Below are 18996 nucleotides of genomic sequence, written 5' to 3'. Positions count from 1 at the left end.
GGTCATTGATAAGGATATTAGAGAGAACCAGCCACAGCACCCAGCCCTGGGGAACACCACTTGTGACCAGCCACCAACTGGATTTAACTCCATTCACCACCACTCTCTGGGCACGGCCATCCAACCAGTTCTTTACCCAGCGAAGAGTACACCCATCCAAGCCATAAGCAGCCAGTTTCTCCAGGAGAATGGATTTATATGGATATATATAGATGGATGGAAGTGCCTAACAGTTTTCCACTAAGAAATGTACTGATACTGAAAATCCGGGGTTAATCCCCAGCCTAAATTTAGGCAAATGCACATGATTAGATGATCCACAACACTTCTGTCCTTATTCCTCCCAAAATAGCTTCAGATCAAAAGTACACTGGACTTACTATTTAAAACTGGTTACTCTAAAATTGGCTAGTTGTACTATGAGTGATGAAGTACTGTAAGCGCGAAAAGAGAAAGTAACTACCAGCATCCGGATGTCTCCTCTCCAGTGTCCTTTGTTTCTTATACAGGAGCATCAGAGAACATACCAAATTTAAATGCAGGTTAACCCCAAGATTTTTACTTGTTCAGTAAGAACAATCTAGAGAAACAATTCCAGTAAAGTCGAGAAGCATGTTTCAAAAGAAATAGTGTAATTTGCCTTTGAAATTCCACTTATTAAAATATCTAAGAAGGCAAAATGTTATTGTATGTGACAGATAAGAGACCGATTTTAAATTTAAATATTCTAAACCAACTCATAGCACTTATTCTTTAGCCTACAACCTCTGTTACATTTATTTTACTTATATTTGTTCATGCAATATGAGATACCATCAACTATTATTGAGAAACAGGTATTTGCTTTCTGTCACCGAAGGGTGTTACGCAGGTAGCATTCTACAATAGCGCTCGGGAGACTCAACACTTCCAAAAATTACTTTAAAAGCTTGTCATTTGGAATAAAAAGTGATTAATACTTTTATTCATTCACTTTGACAACTGGTGGGATTCTTCCCACTTTTTTAAGTGGTAATTCAACATTTTCATGTACTCCAAAGAGTATTCTTCTGATTCACAGTTCAGTTTTAAAGGGAGGGTGGAGGGGTGTCCTGGCTTGTGGTAAAACCACGTTTTAAAATTTATTTTTATTGTTTATACATCCAAAGGATGGGGTAAAAAGAAACACAAATCCTTTGGGATTAACAAAGCTGGTAACAGAACAACCTTCACCTCATTTTGGCAGCACAACTAGGAAAACAACAGGGAAAACTGATGTGATTTTCTACTGCTTAAGGAGCTCTAAGCACTACATCCAAATTTAATCTCTTTCTTTCATATGTACATATATTAAAAAAGGCTGTAGCTATTAATAAATAATGTCATTTTGCTTAACTTGTGACAGATGATAATAAAAACCTTTGCTTTCTGCTATTTGTTTGAGACTACAGATTATTGAAATTAAACATCAATCCTTACAAACAAAAAAACCCTAGTATTTACATAAAAAGGAATCTGTTTACATAAATACAGAAAAAAATATAGCTAAAAAGATCTTTCACAAGCTACATATAAATTGAAACTGTATGTTTTCATTGGTCTGTTTCCTTGATATTTCATGTTATTTTCTGCATTTCTACAACTCAGACACTGAGCAGCTAATTCAGTGTCATTTCAAAATCTACAGAGAACATGCCAGCTGTTACAAAATTTCACTTATACCTGGAGACTTTCCTGTGACCCTGAATGCTGAATAAATCCATCACTGCCTTTCAAATTCCATTTTTACTACAAAACATCTATGTTACAGTACTTTCATGCCTCCTCCCTCAGACAGATGAGCATCATCAGACAGATGAGATGACACAAACCATTTAGGTATACACTTACACTTGACACACTACCAAACATACATAACCCGTACAGATCTATGGAAAACCCCTCCTGGTTTTCTATTTCACAATAATAGAAGATTCAAGGAGTAACAAAACCCATTCCAAGTAAGGCCATACAGACAATCCTACTAATGTAGAGATTATCGCTGCTAGACCACCTCCTGAGTATATACCTCAAGAGAAAAGAAAGCCACTTCGGACAAGGGAATTTCAGTTCATAGCAATGTCAAAGTGCTCTACATAAATCTACTGCCATCCTTCAGGACTCCAGTGCTTTTAAGTCCAGGCAGGCTTGAAACACTGACAGATAAAGGTAGACCTGTAAAGGTGGAACACAGCATCACAAGGCCTCTCTTAAGGAAAGCTAACTCAGTAATGACTGCACCCCCAACTTTCAACTCATACCTTTCTTCAGGCTGAGCAGATCACATGAGATAACTGGATATGCAGATACAGTATAGTACACCTCTCAAGGAAATGCAAGGCTACACTCCTCAATAAGGAATGGAAAATTAACTAGAAAGTATGCTCCCTAGCGAGAGGTAGCTTGCGTCAGTGTGTCAGTATTTCCCTGTAGGTCACTAATTCGGGAATTTAGCTAAAAAATATTAAGAGTGAACTATAAAATAACCTGAGATAATCCAGCAGGAGGCATAACAAAAAGAAACCCCAAACCATCCAACCAACCAAAAAAAAAAAAAAAAAGCGCCTTTCACAATCCTCGTCAGGTACCAAGAGAAACTTAGCAAGAAAACACCTGGGCTGGGGATCAATTGAGCATAATCCACTGATTACCCAACTTCAAAAATGTATCCCTGCAGTCAAGATATTCAGGGAAAAAGTAGGACCCTCCTCAGACAGGTAAGTTGCCGGTCACCAGCAGGAAAAAAAGCAATGATCTAGTAGGAGCCTGGCAGCAGAGTAAGCAATGCAGAGGTACCTAAGGCTCTCCTGGAGAGAGTAATCATTCAAATAGGGATCTGCTTCTTCACAAGCCAGAGCTGCAAAATCAAGTCACAGCTGGGAAGGGAGTGGGCCAGGCAGGGTACTCCAACAGGCCCACTAGTACCACCAAGTTTAACCACCCTAGCTCTGTATTTGAAGCCTAATTAAATCACGTTCCTAATGTTTCAGGAAGACAGCACTCCAGTGATTTCAGTGACGACCTGTACAGACTGCCCATAAGACACTGGAGTGCGCTTCAATTGTAAAAATTTTGCTCAACTATACCACCTCTGAAATATACCCTGCTTTCCTATTACCAGGAAAAAAATATTCTGACAAATAATAGTAACTTAACTACAAAAAATGTCCACTTCCTCTCTAGCATAAGTATGAAGATTAGCAATTAATTGCAGAAGAAATACATTAACAGATTAAATTCCCTTTGGGAAATTGCAGTAAAATGGAAAGTCATATAATGAGAACACCCAGAAATCAGCTGCAGCAACAGTGACAGTGACTAGCATTTCTAAAAATACTCACTTCATCTATATTTAAAACAGTTTAAAAATAAATATTCAGTAAGTTCAAAAGCATATTGCTACATTTTTTTCTTAAAAGAGTTCAAAACACTTGAGTTGTATAATCAGTAAAATTAGTGTTTGTTTTTTTTTTAAAATTAGTCTTACAGCAGAATTTCTTTTAAAAAGATCTTGGCAAAGGGATGAGATGAGACTTATGTATACTTTATTCTTACACTTGCTGCTTAAAGAAGTGCTCCAAACTCTAAAAAGATTCTATAAGTTAATTAACCAAGTGTCATCTGATACAACTGTAAGTTGTTCAATTTATGAGCTACTGACAGTCGTTTCCCATTTTTCCTTCTGATTGAAAAAAGGATTTAAGATTTAGTCCTTCCCCAGTAGTCAGTCGATCTTTATCGTAAGTAGGAATGGCAAAAACGTGTTAACATCACATATGCAATGTACATTCACTGTCCTAGGATACCGTAAATATTTACTCAGGAGAATAGCCTCTCCCGTATCTCACAGAGAAATGTATGGAAAAAAAAAAAAAGCCCATGTAATTGGAAAGGTATCCATCACCATTTTTAGTGATTCAACCTATTTGGTTTTACCTGCTCCGTAAACTTGCATTAAACATTTTGAAACATATCCTCTTCCTATCCTTGTACATTCTGTTTTTGTCACAGCCTTTTTCGCTCTTGATCCAAATTGTTAATTCAAACTGTAATCATAACTTCAGATACTACAGCTTAATTTAGGTCTCAAAATAACTTGCGTGACTCCAGTTCTTTCTTGAATGCTTAATCTGACACTCACTACTGTACATGCTGCTCTCAACAGCTACAAGACCTACTGATTTCATTGCGACTGCTCACAATAGCGAGTCCTACAAGCACCTGTATTTGGTATGCTATAGAATATTTATTATTTATAGACAAGATGCAACTTTCTAGCTATCTGTAGAGTAGGTTTATAAAAGTGTGCAATATGCTAGCCAGAACATCTAACCAAGGATCATGAGAAGCAAGGGTTACAGGCAATGGAGATAATGAAAAATCACCATGGTGAATGCAGATACATTTACTCTTGCATTGTTTGTGATTTTTCCGTCATATAGAATTTTTTAGGATTACATTGTAAAGTTTTTTAAAAGTTCCTCTCCCCTTTACTTCCAAAACAGCTTTTAGCATGGGAGCAAAGCAAGAAAAGTATCACTTTGAAAAGCAAATGCAAGTCAGGCACTCTAAAGTGTAATGAGGAAACTAGGGGTAGAACCCCCCCAAAACCCCGTATTTCTTTCAACACACAAGGCTTGAGATTAGCAGAAAGGACGAGCTGGAGCAAGAAAAAGTCCAATTTTAAGAACTAGGCAGGGCATGTACTCCACAGATCTTTCAAATAGAAGAAATTTTAATTTGTCTAACAGAAGTGATGAAATGAGTTACCAGAGTGATTAGACAAAGAGGCAAGCAAGAATAAGTGTATTATTTATATTCTACAGGAATTACAAATTAACCATAAATACTTTCACAGTTTAAAGTCATAACCAATTTGAAAGTTAGGACAAAAGTGGAATGCTCTTTAGAAGTGTTATAAAACTGTAACTGTCAGGATTTGACCATGTTTGTTGAAAAGTGTCAGTGAGGCAGCAATGTTGCTTTTCAACCATCATGAATTTAAGAATCCATTTATTAAGCCCAGTGAGTAACTGCTGTGTTCTAAAAGCAGCTACATCACTTGAAAGAATTGGTTTAGACAAAGCACATCTAAGATTTATGCTCCAATACAGAATCCTGCAACACTGTAGGGAAGATTCAATACATTAATTTAAAGGGAAGTTTATGATTTACTGTATGTGGCAGTGGCAGGTAAATTTTGTCTCTTGAACCACACATAAAACTAGTAAGTGGTTGAAACTTGGATCTCAATAATGAACCTCCATTAATGTACAGACGGGTGAGAAATTCACAGAAGACAGCATTATTGAGATATATGAAACAAGTTTTCTTTTTTCCCAGGTAACAATTACACACGCAAATCAGTCTCATTCCACAGTGAAACACTGGAAGGCTGAGAAACACACTGGGTACATCTTCACTGGCAGTTTGGACAGCTTCCTGTGCCACTGGAGCCCTGCTCCATTGGTGGTCCACAGTAAACATCAGCTAGATCACTTAACCAGTTAACTTCCAGAAACTTAACTAGTTTTCTCCAAGAAAAAGATAGAACACAGCTGATGACATAATTTGTCATTAAGTCCAGTGTAAACCAACTGCAGATAGGTACTACTACAGCTATCACTTAGCAACTGTCTATGGGTCACAGAAGGCCATAAGAAAATAATCAGTAGGAAATTCAAATTTCTAACACAGAGTCATCCTGAAACACAGACTTCTGTTTACTTAACAACCGCATAGGCCATTAAAGTTCTTTCTTCCTGACTGCAGTGCATCATTCTCAAATTACTGTTACCAGCATGTTAATAAATTGTTGTCACATTGACATTAAAGAGGTACGATATTAACTGACACATTTCCAGGTTATTGCATCTATCACACAACAAAGAAAATTTTACTTCCTGCTAATATATTCTATTTCAATAGTTTTTCTGAAATTTGGAGAACATCTCAACAGTTACGCAAGCCTTCCACATGCTTCAAATCCTGTACATCTTGCTTTGTTAGTTTCACTTTCCTGAAACACCTATGTTGATTTGAAGATGGAAGTATTTCCATGTAAATCAAACCAAACAGAACCATGCAGAGATCACAGCAGTCATTCATGCTGCAAATTTAGTACTTAACAAAATCTTATACTTTGTAGTAGATGCAAGAACCAGATAGAAGAAACAGAAAGACAAGAAGCTGAACACAGTCAAATTTCATTTAGCCTCCTAATATTATTTATAATTACTTTATGCAATCTACATAGTTTCTAAAAGAAACACGTGTACTTCAATTGGTAGAGGAGATATAACACCGAAGGATGGATTTCAGAAAATAGCCAACAATGGGACAATTAAGGGGCCACAGCAAAAAGAAGGTCCACAAAGAAAAGTCCCATGAGTTTCCCTGTCTTGCAGGTAACCACTCCACATACAGGCTTGAGTCATCTCTGGCACAAAGACACACGCTTAAAGTCAATTCCCTTGATTTCGCTTCACCCACTAAAAATATCACCATTTTATGCAGTAGACCTATGCCTTCGAGAATGACCTTACAATATAATACTACTCAGAAATGAAGACCAGCTGCTTCTCTGCAAAATTCTCACTGCAAACTTTGATCCAAGAGATTCAGAGGACAAACTCACTGTAATCACGTTTTACCCTGCACTGCCAAAGTTACTACCTTACTAACCTTGTATGTGCATATTATAAAAATCATCCATTTATGTTACAGTGAATTACTTTAAGTTAACACTGGGAACACAACACCTGAAATGAATTTCAAGTGACAAGACCATCATCAATCATACTTTCTCAACATTAATGCCACTACATAAAACCTTCTGCTTCACTGCTTAAAAATGTAGGTGGTTTAGGAAAAAAATGTTTTGCAGGTGGTGCTATGTATACTGATACTTTTCTCAAATTAGCAGGTTCTTTGAACACATAGCATAAATCAACTGAAATAGCATGTTTAACTGGTATTTAATTTTAAAAGACAAATCATTACAAATATTAGTAAAACTAGAAGCAACTTACTTGATTCACATTCCTAACAGTTTTGAAGATTACATTCCAAATAGGGAAAAGAATAAACAAAAAAAAAAAAAAACCATAAAAATTAGACACCACCAGTGAGGTCTCCTTTTGTCCTCAAAACCCAACAATTTGATTTGTATACATTTTATCAGATTACACAAGATCATACTGCAAAGTAAAAAAGTGTAGACATTAAATTAATAAACATGTGCTGTCAAGATTGTACATATTAACATTGGAATCTTGATTTCTTATGGTACTAGTTTGTGTTATTTTCAGTTAATATTTTAATGTGCAGATGGTTAGATCCTATATGATGTTCTGACAAAGTGTTTTCACAAAAGCAACTTTCTGCAGTAGAGTCATAATTCAAAGACAAGTCAAGTTATTACTTCAATGACTAGGCTCAAGATGGGGGGAAAAGGGGGCTGGATTTAAATGCAAGTATGACAAATCTACTGAAAAACCACCACTAGACTATGAATAGAAAGCTCAGTTATGCTATCATGGATAATTACAAATCTTTGTAAAATAAACTCTTCAAACTCACAATAAAAGCACTCATGCTACACAGGAATATTTACACATTCTCAAGCATTTGCTTATAGCCCTAAAACATAACGTTCAACGAGCAGTTAACCTTCAGGACATTTTCTGAACTGTAACATTTGTAAGATAAGAATGATATAACGATTTATTCTAGTTAATGCAAACACTAATGGAGGCACCCTAGTCAGAGTCAGGTTTTTCAGTATCTATTATCCCCACCTCAGGAATTTATCCCAGAGCTGTTTCAGAGGAGGAGCACAGGAAACACAGAAGCTAACACAACTGCACGAGTTGGAACCAGAGTGCTGAACCTCCTATTCTCCAGTATCCAACCTCAGCAGATCCATAAGCCCAGAGAGCAAAAATTAACAGAGCAGCCATGGTTAACCCACCACAACCTAAGGGCCAAACTCCCACCCAGCTGCTTGCTCCTTCAACAGGACAGGGGGAAATAGGATGAGAAAGCTCACGGGTCACAATAAAGACAGGGAGATTACTTACCAATTATAACTGCAGATGAAACAGACTTGACTTGGGGAAAATTAATGTAATTTACTGTCAATTAAAATAGACTCAGGGAGTGAAAAACAAGACACAAACATTAAAACAATGCCTCTCCTCCCCTCTCTCCCAAGCCAAACTTTACTCCGTCGCTCCGGACTCCTCCACCTCCCACCCCAAGCAGCACAGGGGGCAGAGGGCAGGGGCAGCTATGGTCGCTCCATAACAGCTCCTCCCTGCAGCTCCTGCCTGCTTGCCTATTTCACTTGTTCTGGCATGGGCTGCAATCCTTTAGGAAAAGAAAAAAAAAAAAAAAAACAAAAACAACAACTTGTCTCAGTGTGCAGGAACTACCCACCTGCCCCAACATGGTGTCCTCACAGATGCCATGAAGATCTGCACCAGTGTCATGGAGCTGCTCCTCTGACCTTGGTGTTCCCTGGCTGCTTCTCACTCCTTTTGGTTCCCCCCCTTCTCTCTGTGGGGTGTTTTGTCCTTTCTTAAATACATTTTCCCCCAAGGAGCCCCCACCATTGCTGCGGGGCCCATCCGTGCCCTGCGGTGGGTCGGAGTTGGCTGGAACTGTCTGTGTCCGGCCCGGGGCAGCCCCGGCCTCTCCTCACAGAGGCCGCCATGCAGCCCCCCCCGACCAGCGCCTGGGCACCCGCACCCCATACACAGGTTGAGTCAAGACTACTGGACTTACTTTAATAATGAAAAGAGCATTTTACATGCTCAGCCTAAACCCATGATCTCTATATAAAGGATTTTCTCATCAATCACACAGGAGGAATATCAGACACTAAGTACTTAGTGGTACTGCAGGTAAAGCGGTTCAAAAAAACTAAACGCATCTTGAGAAATTATGTCATTTCTGGGGATCAGCCATTACAGCTAAGCTCACACTAAGCTCACACTAAGCTCACACGGTGCTTCCAGCAGGTGGGAGACATGGTCCACCCCTGTGCCCGTGGCCACCCGTCACACAGGGCGGGAACTGTGGGGGCAAACGGCTGTCCCATGCAAACGCCTGTTCAAACAAGTCAGACAACTGCTAACGTTGTATTAAGTCATTTTCTCAATTATTTGAGGACGCTTGCTGACAAAGGCCAGTCCCAGCCGATGATTTGGCATCCCCTTCTGTCCTTTCTCCCCTGTAGTCCCATTTCAGATTGCTCAGGAGCGATCCTCCTCGGTGTGGTACCCAGCGCAACGCTGCACTGAGACAGGCCTGCGGGTCTGCACCGCCACACTAAGCCAAATCTTCTCATTTCATAAAATCAAAAATGAAAACAATTATCCTGAAAAAAGAAGGTGACCCAATACTGCCAGTAATTTCACAACCTAAGTTCACTACATGGCTATAACTGAAATGACCAAAATGCAGCACAGCGTTGCTGCAGAAATGTTTGTGTATTAGTGTAAACACAGTGAAACCCTCATAAATAAAACATAATGCTATTTGAATTAATAAAAGTTTACTTAAAGTTATAAAACAATTGTAGAGCTAATATTACAACTTACATGAACTACAGAAAATGTTTAAGCTTTCTACAGCTTAATCATCATTAATGGCACAAAGGAAATTATTTACTATTGAATGGGTCAGAGAATACAGAAAGAAGATCCTTGCAGTATTGATTTTGCACATAAAATGAACTTCTTCAGTTGCACTGGCGATTGTCAAGAAGGCTGGAATAGTATTAACTGTCCCTATTATTGAGCCTCAAGGAATAGCCACATAGTTGAGATGTCCTACTTATTTTTAAAGTGTGAAACAAAACATATGACTGCTTCACAGGCTTGCCTAGTAAGTGATTAAAGCATAACTCTGACTAAACTGAATTTGTGCCAGTGTCAAAACTTTTTTTAAAAGACAGTGGTATGAATTATTTACTGTTCTCTCAAAGCTCAGTGTCAACACATAATTCACTCTCATTAGAGTCCTCTTTTATAAGCCCATCTAGACCCACCCTGTAACATGCAGGACGGTACTGACACAAGCCTACAATGCAGCGAGCAACATAAGAAGGCTAGGTGACCACCCAAATTATTGAATGCTTTGGAGACCTAACAAAAGTAGCTTTAGCACAAGCATACTCCCACAAAGTATAACAGCTTCAGAGCACCTTGGAAGAGACAGAGCAGGCATTCATCATAAAATCATTCCTGTGTAGAGATAACTCCTTCCAAAAACCTGTGCATGCAACTCCTTGGAGTAGCACCAACCAATCTCTGAGAGGCAAAGCATGCACCACCACAAATAATGCATAACATCACGCAACCCACACTGGAAAACTAGGCTGCTTTGACATTGAAGAATTGAATCACTAATGAGAGCCATAAGAAAGATTCCTCAAAACTACGTGCTTGAAAGACCATCTTTCCACTATCTATATTCAGGGTATTTTGTCCATTAGATGCTTATAACAGACTGTCAAAGTCAGAAGTGTTGACCAAAGTCAAACTACCCCATAGACGCCTAATTTTATGACCCTGTGAAACACAAACCCCTTCTTTAGAAATAGCATTCAAACCTAATTTGGATTATCACACCATTAAGATCCTAAATTCTTGATTTCTAATAAAACAAGGATTGCTCATTAGAAAGTGCTGAGAACAAAGTGTAAATAGCCAGGTGTTGCAAAAACACTAAAACATACTCCCAAAAGCACACATAAGTAATGCTTACCAAAGTGGTAATGTTATGAAACACGTTCATTAAGAGACAAATCAAGTAACAAATCAGTGATGCTGTTTAAGGCTCTATTACTTCTTAATTAAGTCTGGCCATGATGCACAACTTCTGTGCAAAGTCACAAAGACCTCTATACTGTCATAGTGCCAGAAATTCAGCACATTTCTCTTGATTGATTTCTCCTTTGCAGCTGACATGTACAAACATCCGTGTGCTACAAAAGCATTAGCATGCAATACTGAACCAGCTGTACTCCTAGAACTTAAGCTAGATCAAATAGCATTTCAACAAGTACTTTTCACAAGCAATACTGGAAGTGTGCCACTGTGTCATAACTTCTATTGAAATGTGTCTCTTCAGGTAAGGCTGAGGAAAGAAGGTGCCTAGCCAAAGATTATCCTTCTAATTTGTATGTTGTGGAAGAGCAACCATTATCATCTTTAGATTTTTAAAAAATTCCTTATGTACAATACTTTCTTTAAAAGTGTATTCTTATAGTTTCACTGAAATGTAATTGATGATTCTAGTTTTGTTCCACTGAAAACTACACTAATTATCCAGCTACCAGGTGTCATGCTCCAGATGTGCCCCTGTTTGGTATAACAGAATAACGTTAGATTGACCTCTGTAGAACATGCTGGATTTTTGGCCTTCATTTCCAAATGACTCAATTTAACAATATTCCTAGCATCTCTCAGCAGTGCACTATGCTGGCTAAAATTAGCTGAAACAGCTTATTAAATGTGGTTTCACAAACTAAGTTAGTAATCAAAACCCCAAAACTTCAATCAGGAGCTTTGGCATAGGATAGAAATCACAAATCTTCTTTTATTCCTTATTCTGAAGATATGGTGAAGTTTAAAAAAAAAGTATGTATTAAAACTAAAAACCTGAAATACTGCAATAACTTTAAACATAGCCGTTCTATAGAAGATATTTTCCAAACTCATGAGTGTTAAAATTTCTAAACTATGATTACAGAGGATAACGTAAAGAAGTGCTTCTTTACTATAAAGCAGCTATTAGCTTTACCAACGTAATCTGGGTTAAGTGCATTATATATAATATAGCCTGTGTTCACAAGAAAAAGTTGCAGATTTTTCCTCAAACTGAATAGTCAGGTGGTCTACTCATTACAGTTCCTACTGTTTTTCAGACTTTCCTCAGCTACTCACACAACAGGCAAATTCCAGAAGTCCATGAAGCTTCTCAAAAGTATTTTAAACAGATGCAGATAACCTGTGTACTTAGCCATATTTCTATAGACTACATTAATTGTTTTTAAATCCCACAGAAGTGTTATCAGCTTTCAGCAAGAACATTTTGCATCAAATGAAGTAAGGATGTCTCTAGTTGCAGTTGTATTAGAGAGTCCTAATGGAAGTGTTCACATGAGTATCACCATTTTCACTGCACATTAAATAATCCCAGAGACTCCAGTTATATTCAGAATTAACAAATTAGAAAATTAGCATACTGGTAGCTTCTTAAAGAAATGCATTTTTACTTCACACTGTTTACTAAACACTTATGGTCAACCTTGATATTAATGTGACATAGCAATATAAGGCTTTGAAAACATTTTTTAAAAAGCAATCCAAACTGCCTACATGTTATTCAATGACGTATTTTCCAGGACTTTCTAGTTCTGTGCGTTATACATGAGCACCAACTTTTAAAACCTGTGAAGAGTCTAATATTGTAAAACGAGCAACTCCTAAATTGATCACTGAATTACTAGCAGAACAACATTCACATATGGTATTTACCATAGGTGTCCTAACTAGATTTGATACCTCGAACATTCATACAATGACGACTTTATTTTTGCCTGACATGTTCTGACTTATCCTCATTTCAGTTCTCATTAACAAAAGAAAAATGGAAAAAAACCCACAAATCACTATTTTACTTGCTTTAACAAAAAAACTGTTGCAAAATGTTGTGGGAGAAAAGATTGATACAAAGAGGAAAAAACAGTTGTCTGTATGGGGATAATATTCTGAATGAAAAGTCATGTTACTCTATGCGGGAAACAATTTTAAAATCCTCTAGCAGGAATTTCTTTACAATGCACATCACATGCTAAGTGCCATTTAAAATTAATGAACTCTCAGCTCATAATGAATTTCTTTTAAATGCTGTCAGCACTTTTGATAGGGTTTCTGTTATTCTCCAGATGGAAGTAGATAAATTTAAAAATCCCAAAGGCTACCACTGTCCAAGAGTGTCACAAAACAATGCAACAAAAGTTGTAAAAATCAGACTTCATCAGACTTACCGCCAGTGCTTTAGATAACTTTGTTCTATAGTTATTCAAAACAATTGCATCAATCTCCTTAAGTGGCACATATGCAAAGCCATCTTTAATAAACACTCTTCTGGCTCTAAATAGATCCACAGCATCTGCAAGTCCAACCTGAGAAAGAAGAAAAACCCACACTATGAAATAGCAAGATAATACATTAACAATGTTTGCAACCCTAAGATTCAAGATGGACCAGTAAAGATTTAAGTCATTCTCTGTCTTTTAACAAAGCTCTATCCAGGCAAAATGGAAAGATTTTGAAATTAAATGTTGACTCTAGAATAGCTGATCATTATTTTGGTGGAAAATATTGTTTACTTACAGAAAGGCACGCAAGTAGGCAAAATAAGCTACTTTAAAGTTTATATCTATGATTATTAGGCCAATTATGTAGCTTTGCATCACTTAACTACTTGATATTTGCAAATGGACTTCTGTTGTCCTTCTGTTTCAGACATCTTGAAATATGTGATTCATGGAAGCTATATATAAAAAGTCTTGGAAACAGACCTGGAACCCAATCAACTTCACGCTAAAGAAGAATCCCTGGGCTACATCACGTACTTCTTTCCTCTCCCCTTGCTCCCTTGCAAAAAGAATTTCAGACTAATATAATCAGACCAAACCTAGTTTCAGTAACAGATGTTTGAGAATGTCTCCATCCTGAACAGTCTGTCAGCCAGGCAAGTTACATCATTTGTCTGGGAAACATTAAAACTTAAGACCGTTTTTGTGGCAAAAGACAAGGGACGGCAGAAGAGGACAGAAGACATTAATGGCAGCTTAAAGCTCCCTTCATTCTCCCAGTATCTCCTTCTACCCTTATACTGACATGAAAAAGAGGAACTCAACTGTAGTGTCAGTTAATTTCGATACTTTGATTAACTGTTAGCAATAGTAGTAGATTAACTTAAAATTAGTAACTCCAAGTTTAACTGAAACAGAATGAACGTAAATCTGTGGAACTAGTCAATTTCCACTTACCTTGTAGAACATTTGTTCTTTTACTTTAGTCATACTGAGGCCAGGGGTTGATGTATACAGCTCATTTGCCAATTCATTTTTCAGGTCTTCACTAATCTAAAATTAAGAATTTGTTTTTAAACTGCTGAAATACTTCAGAATAAGGTGGGGTTTTTTTTAATTAATATAAGATCAAAGATTACTTAATCTGTAAATATATCATCACTTTAAACATTAACACAAGAACTATAACAGAACTATAACTTGTAAACCTCTTCAAAACAAAACTTGTGACAATCCTTGCTCATATCTAGATTAACGGGATGCACTAAAAGTATGATGATTCAATAGCAATTAGTAAGGACTTAAACAACTTTGTCCGATTTTTCACAAAAACATCAGTTTCAGTTCATTTTTAAATCCAGACTTTTAAAAAAATTACATATCATTTTATATTCACGGATTTGTCTGTCTCTCTCCTTTTTTTTTTGTTTTGAGGAGCAAGAACAATGGTTTACTTATTGTTCTCTAAATGTTAGCGCTTTTCCAGTTCTTGAAACAGGTACGTTAAACAGCAATGCTGTAATTTAACAACGTAAAGTATTTAAGCCAGAATTTCTAGCTTGAAAAATCATGGACAATGTTATACTTCCTAATATATAAACTTAAATACTGCATATACATAAATATATGTATTATGCTTTTTGGCTACTTAATAATGCACCAAATACAGCAGAGAAGCCACATTTAAAATTACCATATTGTAATTATTTTACTAGTCAATAAGTCATTTGGGGCTTTTATTCAACAGAAAATGACTAACAGCAAAATTTGAAATCAAATTGTTCTGCTCTAAATCATGATTAAGCTCAGGCTTTAAAACCTGAAAAAGTAATAAATTAAAAAATGTAAATAATAAATAATCCATTCTGATAAAACAGATCATACATACCAGTAATCCAGCAATGATACCTAGTAGCTTAACTACATGCAACAACAGTCTTAAATATCTGCATAATATGTTCTTGATAAAGTATAATAGAAGTAGTCCCTGACTGAAAGGGATTAAAGGTTAAGGAACACCTTCCCAAAACATGGATGGACACAGAGGCCACCGAAGTATAACACAGTTTGTGACACCGCTCTACGTAAACTGGAAGTGTGCTCCAGCACCTATGGAAAGGTGATACAAGGCTGCAGTCAGGATAGCTGTTAGAGACTAGTTGGGAACCAAGCCAAGACTATCCCATGCACTAGATACCCAAACTCTAAACACAAGATAAAAAAAAGGCACTCGGTATCCTTCCTCTCTATGGAAAGGGATATGCAGAAGCAGTTCAGTTTCTTCTCTGAATGAGGCAGAATATCTAATTTGTTGACTAACACGTCTATGCAGTTAAATGGGCATTTAAACAAAACTTTTTTCCTTCTCCTCAGGTGAAAAACTGAGAAAATGAAACAAAACACCTTTCTTGGAAGTCATAGGAACGACCTTTTAATTTCAAACTTGAAGGAACAGCTCAGCAAATCCCCTCTATGAAAGTGATTTGATAGATGCATATGAAATGGCCAAGACAGCTACATGTATAAGGCTTATGGTTACCCTGTCCGCATCTTGATGTAATCTGTAGTACTCTCTCAGGAAAATCAGCTTTAAAAAATAATAATAAAGCTGCCAGCAAGGCAGAAGAATGTAACTTTGAAGACAAAGGAAACACACAGAGTAGAATTATATTTTTGCATGTGAAAATCTAACGTTCAGGGAAACACAGCCTGTAAGGAAACCATTTTTCTTTAACAAAGTAGCTGTATCAAAACAATTAAATGTCTTTGTGTACATGATATGAGAAAATGCTTTCTGTAAAATACTCTCACTCACAATCTTATTCTTGCTAGTCTTTGAAAGATTCCCGCTTCAAACGTGACACCCTGGAGCTACATACAAATTTCACATGGTGCTATCAAAACCCTGCTTCTCCTTCCAGATGATATATTTCTTGTTTAAATAAGTATAAATCTAAGTCACTACATCAGCCTTCAAGCTTGTCTTTCACCTAGTGTGGACCAAAGTTTTAATTTTAATTCCAGAATACTGACTTCCATTTTTCAAATATAACAGTTTCATGCTTTCTCAGTAGAAACTACTTGAGAGCCCAGTCTACCATGTCATTCCAAACCCTCACTGAAATTGTCTTCAAATAAAAATAGTACAACATGTTGTATAGCTATAGTGGTTACAATTGCATGATTTCTTCTAGGATCTCTCACTAAAAAACAACATCAAACCACGCCAAGGATAGGGGTTTATTTTTACAGGAAGCAATTAAAGCAGTCCAGTGACTGTTTTACAGACAGGCTTGCAATACTTGGAGAAGAATGAGAAGAGGGAAAGGCAAGGATTCCTTGTTTATTTGTTTTTCAAAAAACAATTAGCTCATTTTCATCAACAAAACCATTTTATTCAGTATTACATTTAATTTCAAGAAGTTTTCTATCTTTTATGATAGATATAAAATAATTACAGTGATATAACCTTCACCAGCTGTCTAGATCCTTCTTTATTAGCAATTTGACCATATCAATCCTGTAGAGATGTAAAGTCACACTGATTTTTTTATTTTCTTACATCTCACTAGCAAACAATTTACCACTGTTGGGGTAAAAGCGAAGCTGGTGAAACCTCCAGAAAAATAGGTTAATGGGCCATGACTAAAGATTTGGATAAGACTGTGGACAGTGTTACAGAAAATACAGTTTGATCAGAACTTGTATTTTTTAAACAAACACAAATATTATTGCAAAACAATATTTATCACATAAGTAAATAATACTACAAAAGCTGTTAAATAATTTACCCTTACAGCCTCAAGTATCTTATAGGTTAGGCAAACCTCCAGCAGCCCTACCAACACTCTGCTCCTTGCCTTTTCACCAAATTCACATTGCCTCAGTGTTTTCAGCTAAGGGAGAGAGAGGAAGAAACAAGGATATCCCTAGCCCCTAACTAAAGCTAGGAGATTACTCCAGAATGCATTTAAAAATAGAACTTGCTTCCCTAAAGACTGGAACATTAAAAATAATGTTGCATTGCTATTAAGGATTTCACCACTTTCCAATAAAATTGTGTAAAATTGACTGAAGCTGCATTGCAATGAAAATAAGCTCCCTATAGTCTAAACTCAGACTCAAGCTTTCAGTTAGGTCATGCCTGTACCTCTGTATACAGAGCATCATGAAACATATCCCATTTTTTCCTGACTCATAAAAGCTGGAAAAGCTTTTTTTTTTAATTTTAATAAGAACGCTACAGTTTGTACATTTAATAATTTCATCTCTAAAAGGGTACCCGCAAGAACACATTCCAGTAATCATTAAAAAATTAGACACAATTAAATACAGCTTTTAGGATTCTAATCAAGATTAGAAAGATAAGTAGGCTGCTTAACTTTTGACAGTGCTCAGTGATGTTCGCCAGATAAAATGCTGTGATGTTCAAAACATTAAAAAAAAAAAACCCACACCAAACACAAACACCAGAATTCTTCTGATGATGTCATGTGGTGCTCATCTGACCCTCCACACTGAACTGATTCAACTCACCCCACACAAAACAATTCACTAGTTTTGCCTTGTTAGTTTGTTGCCAGTTTATTAAAACTGAAACTGCTTATCACCAAGTCAGTCTTTGCTTTGCACAAGCAAACAACAGTACCACCAGGAAAGGGATCTTGCCTTCTCAGTGACAGTGCATCATACATAGCTTGAAATAGCTATAGCTTGAAACAATTAAACACTTCATCGTATGTTTTTGAGACTCAGAAAAATTGGAAAAATCAAGACATGAAAAGGGAAGGCACAAGCAGTAAGGAAGCAAGCAAGGATTTGGGACAAGTTGCATTATTTCTAGTTTTCTTGCTTTCTACGTGCAGTTTATTCATTGATTTTTAATCACAGAACTGTCCTGGAAACACAGTCACATAAATTTAGATTAAAACATGAAAAATTTAATAAGTAAGGCTTGGTTAAACAAACACTATCAGTGAGGCAGTCCAAAAACCTCAAAATAAATTTGATCTCCCTACTCTGGTTTTATAAAGAGATAAAGATTCACGCACACATTATACTACTATACACGCACAAGTACTTAATTTTGCTGTTTCTAAGTCTCCCATTAAGGAAGAAGAACGCAATGCATAAGTCCTTTCCTTTTCCAAGACTCAGCTTCAGGTATTTACATGCACACGTCACTGCTGTCCTTAGCAAGTGAAATTTTTAAAACTTGCTTTCAGCCACGGAGCAGCCAGTACTTAAACGGCACAACACCCTTCTCAAAAAGAGATGGTGTCAGTCTCTCAATACTGCACTATATTGAAATTTTAAGTATGAAACAGATAAAACAATCATTTCCTAGCCAATCTTCTCCATTGCCACATCACAGTACAAGCTAATACAAAAGTGTTAACCTAGATACACTTTAAATTTATATTCTTAAATTTAATAGTATTCAGCCAGTTAATCAATACTAGCTTGATTAGGAAAGTTCATCATTCCCAGCTGTCCTACCAAAATTAGGAAGAGCCTTAAATAAAACATTCCAGGGGCTCACAAATCTGCTGTTCACAAATCTGATGATAACGTTTCTTAAGAGATATCAATTCCATTTTGGCCAGGCACAAATGAATTAAGACAAAAATTTTATTTGCCATGGTACTACAACTTACTATTTTAGCTCAAGTTCAGGCTGCTGACATCCCTGAAAATATAAAGGGCTGCACTTAGAATTATTATGTATTCTTATCCATTGACTGAAATGTTATTTGGACTCTTTTTAAAGTCAGAAGTGGGCACAGAAAGGACATTTTATGGATCTTCCTCAGCTCTGCAGCTAATTCATGGTTACCATAATCCCAGAGAAACTCAGTGACACA

At 36.8% G+C, this 18996-nt stretch overlaps 1 protein-coding gene across 1 annotated transcript in view; it reads right to left on the bottom strand.

Annotated features, from left to right (window-relative positions):
* Window positions 1-18996, bottom strand: part of PRIM2 (primase, DNA, polypeptide 2 (58kDa)) — a gene marked incomplete at its 3' end in the record, with an annotated part of 77242 nt that overhangs the window by 39347 nt on the left and 18899 nt on the right. Inside the window, exons 6-7 of the mRNA XM_009879844.1 lie at window positions 14090-14185; window positions 13079-13216 (exon numbers count right to left, since the gene is read on the bottom strand). Of these exons, the coding sequence (XP_009878146.1) occupies window positions 13079-13216; window positions 14090-14185 (234 nt within the window). The remainder of the gene's footprint in view (window positions 1-13078; window positions 13217-14089; window positions 14186-18996) is intronic.

The sequence above is a fragment of the Charadrius vociferus genome, unplaced genomic scaffold, assembly GCF_000708025.1.
Source record: "Charadrius vociferus isolate BGI_N301 unplaced genomic scaffold, ASM70802v2 scaffold342, whole genome shotgun sequence".
In the NCBI taxonomy this organism is placed as follows: domain Eukaryota; kingdom Metazoa; phylum Chordata; class Aves; order Charadriiformes; family Charadriidae; genus Charadrius; species Charadrius vociferus.
The sequence above is the reverse complement of the archived record's forward strand: the minus strand, read 5'-3'. Positions and strand labels throughout refer to the sequence as shown.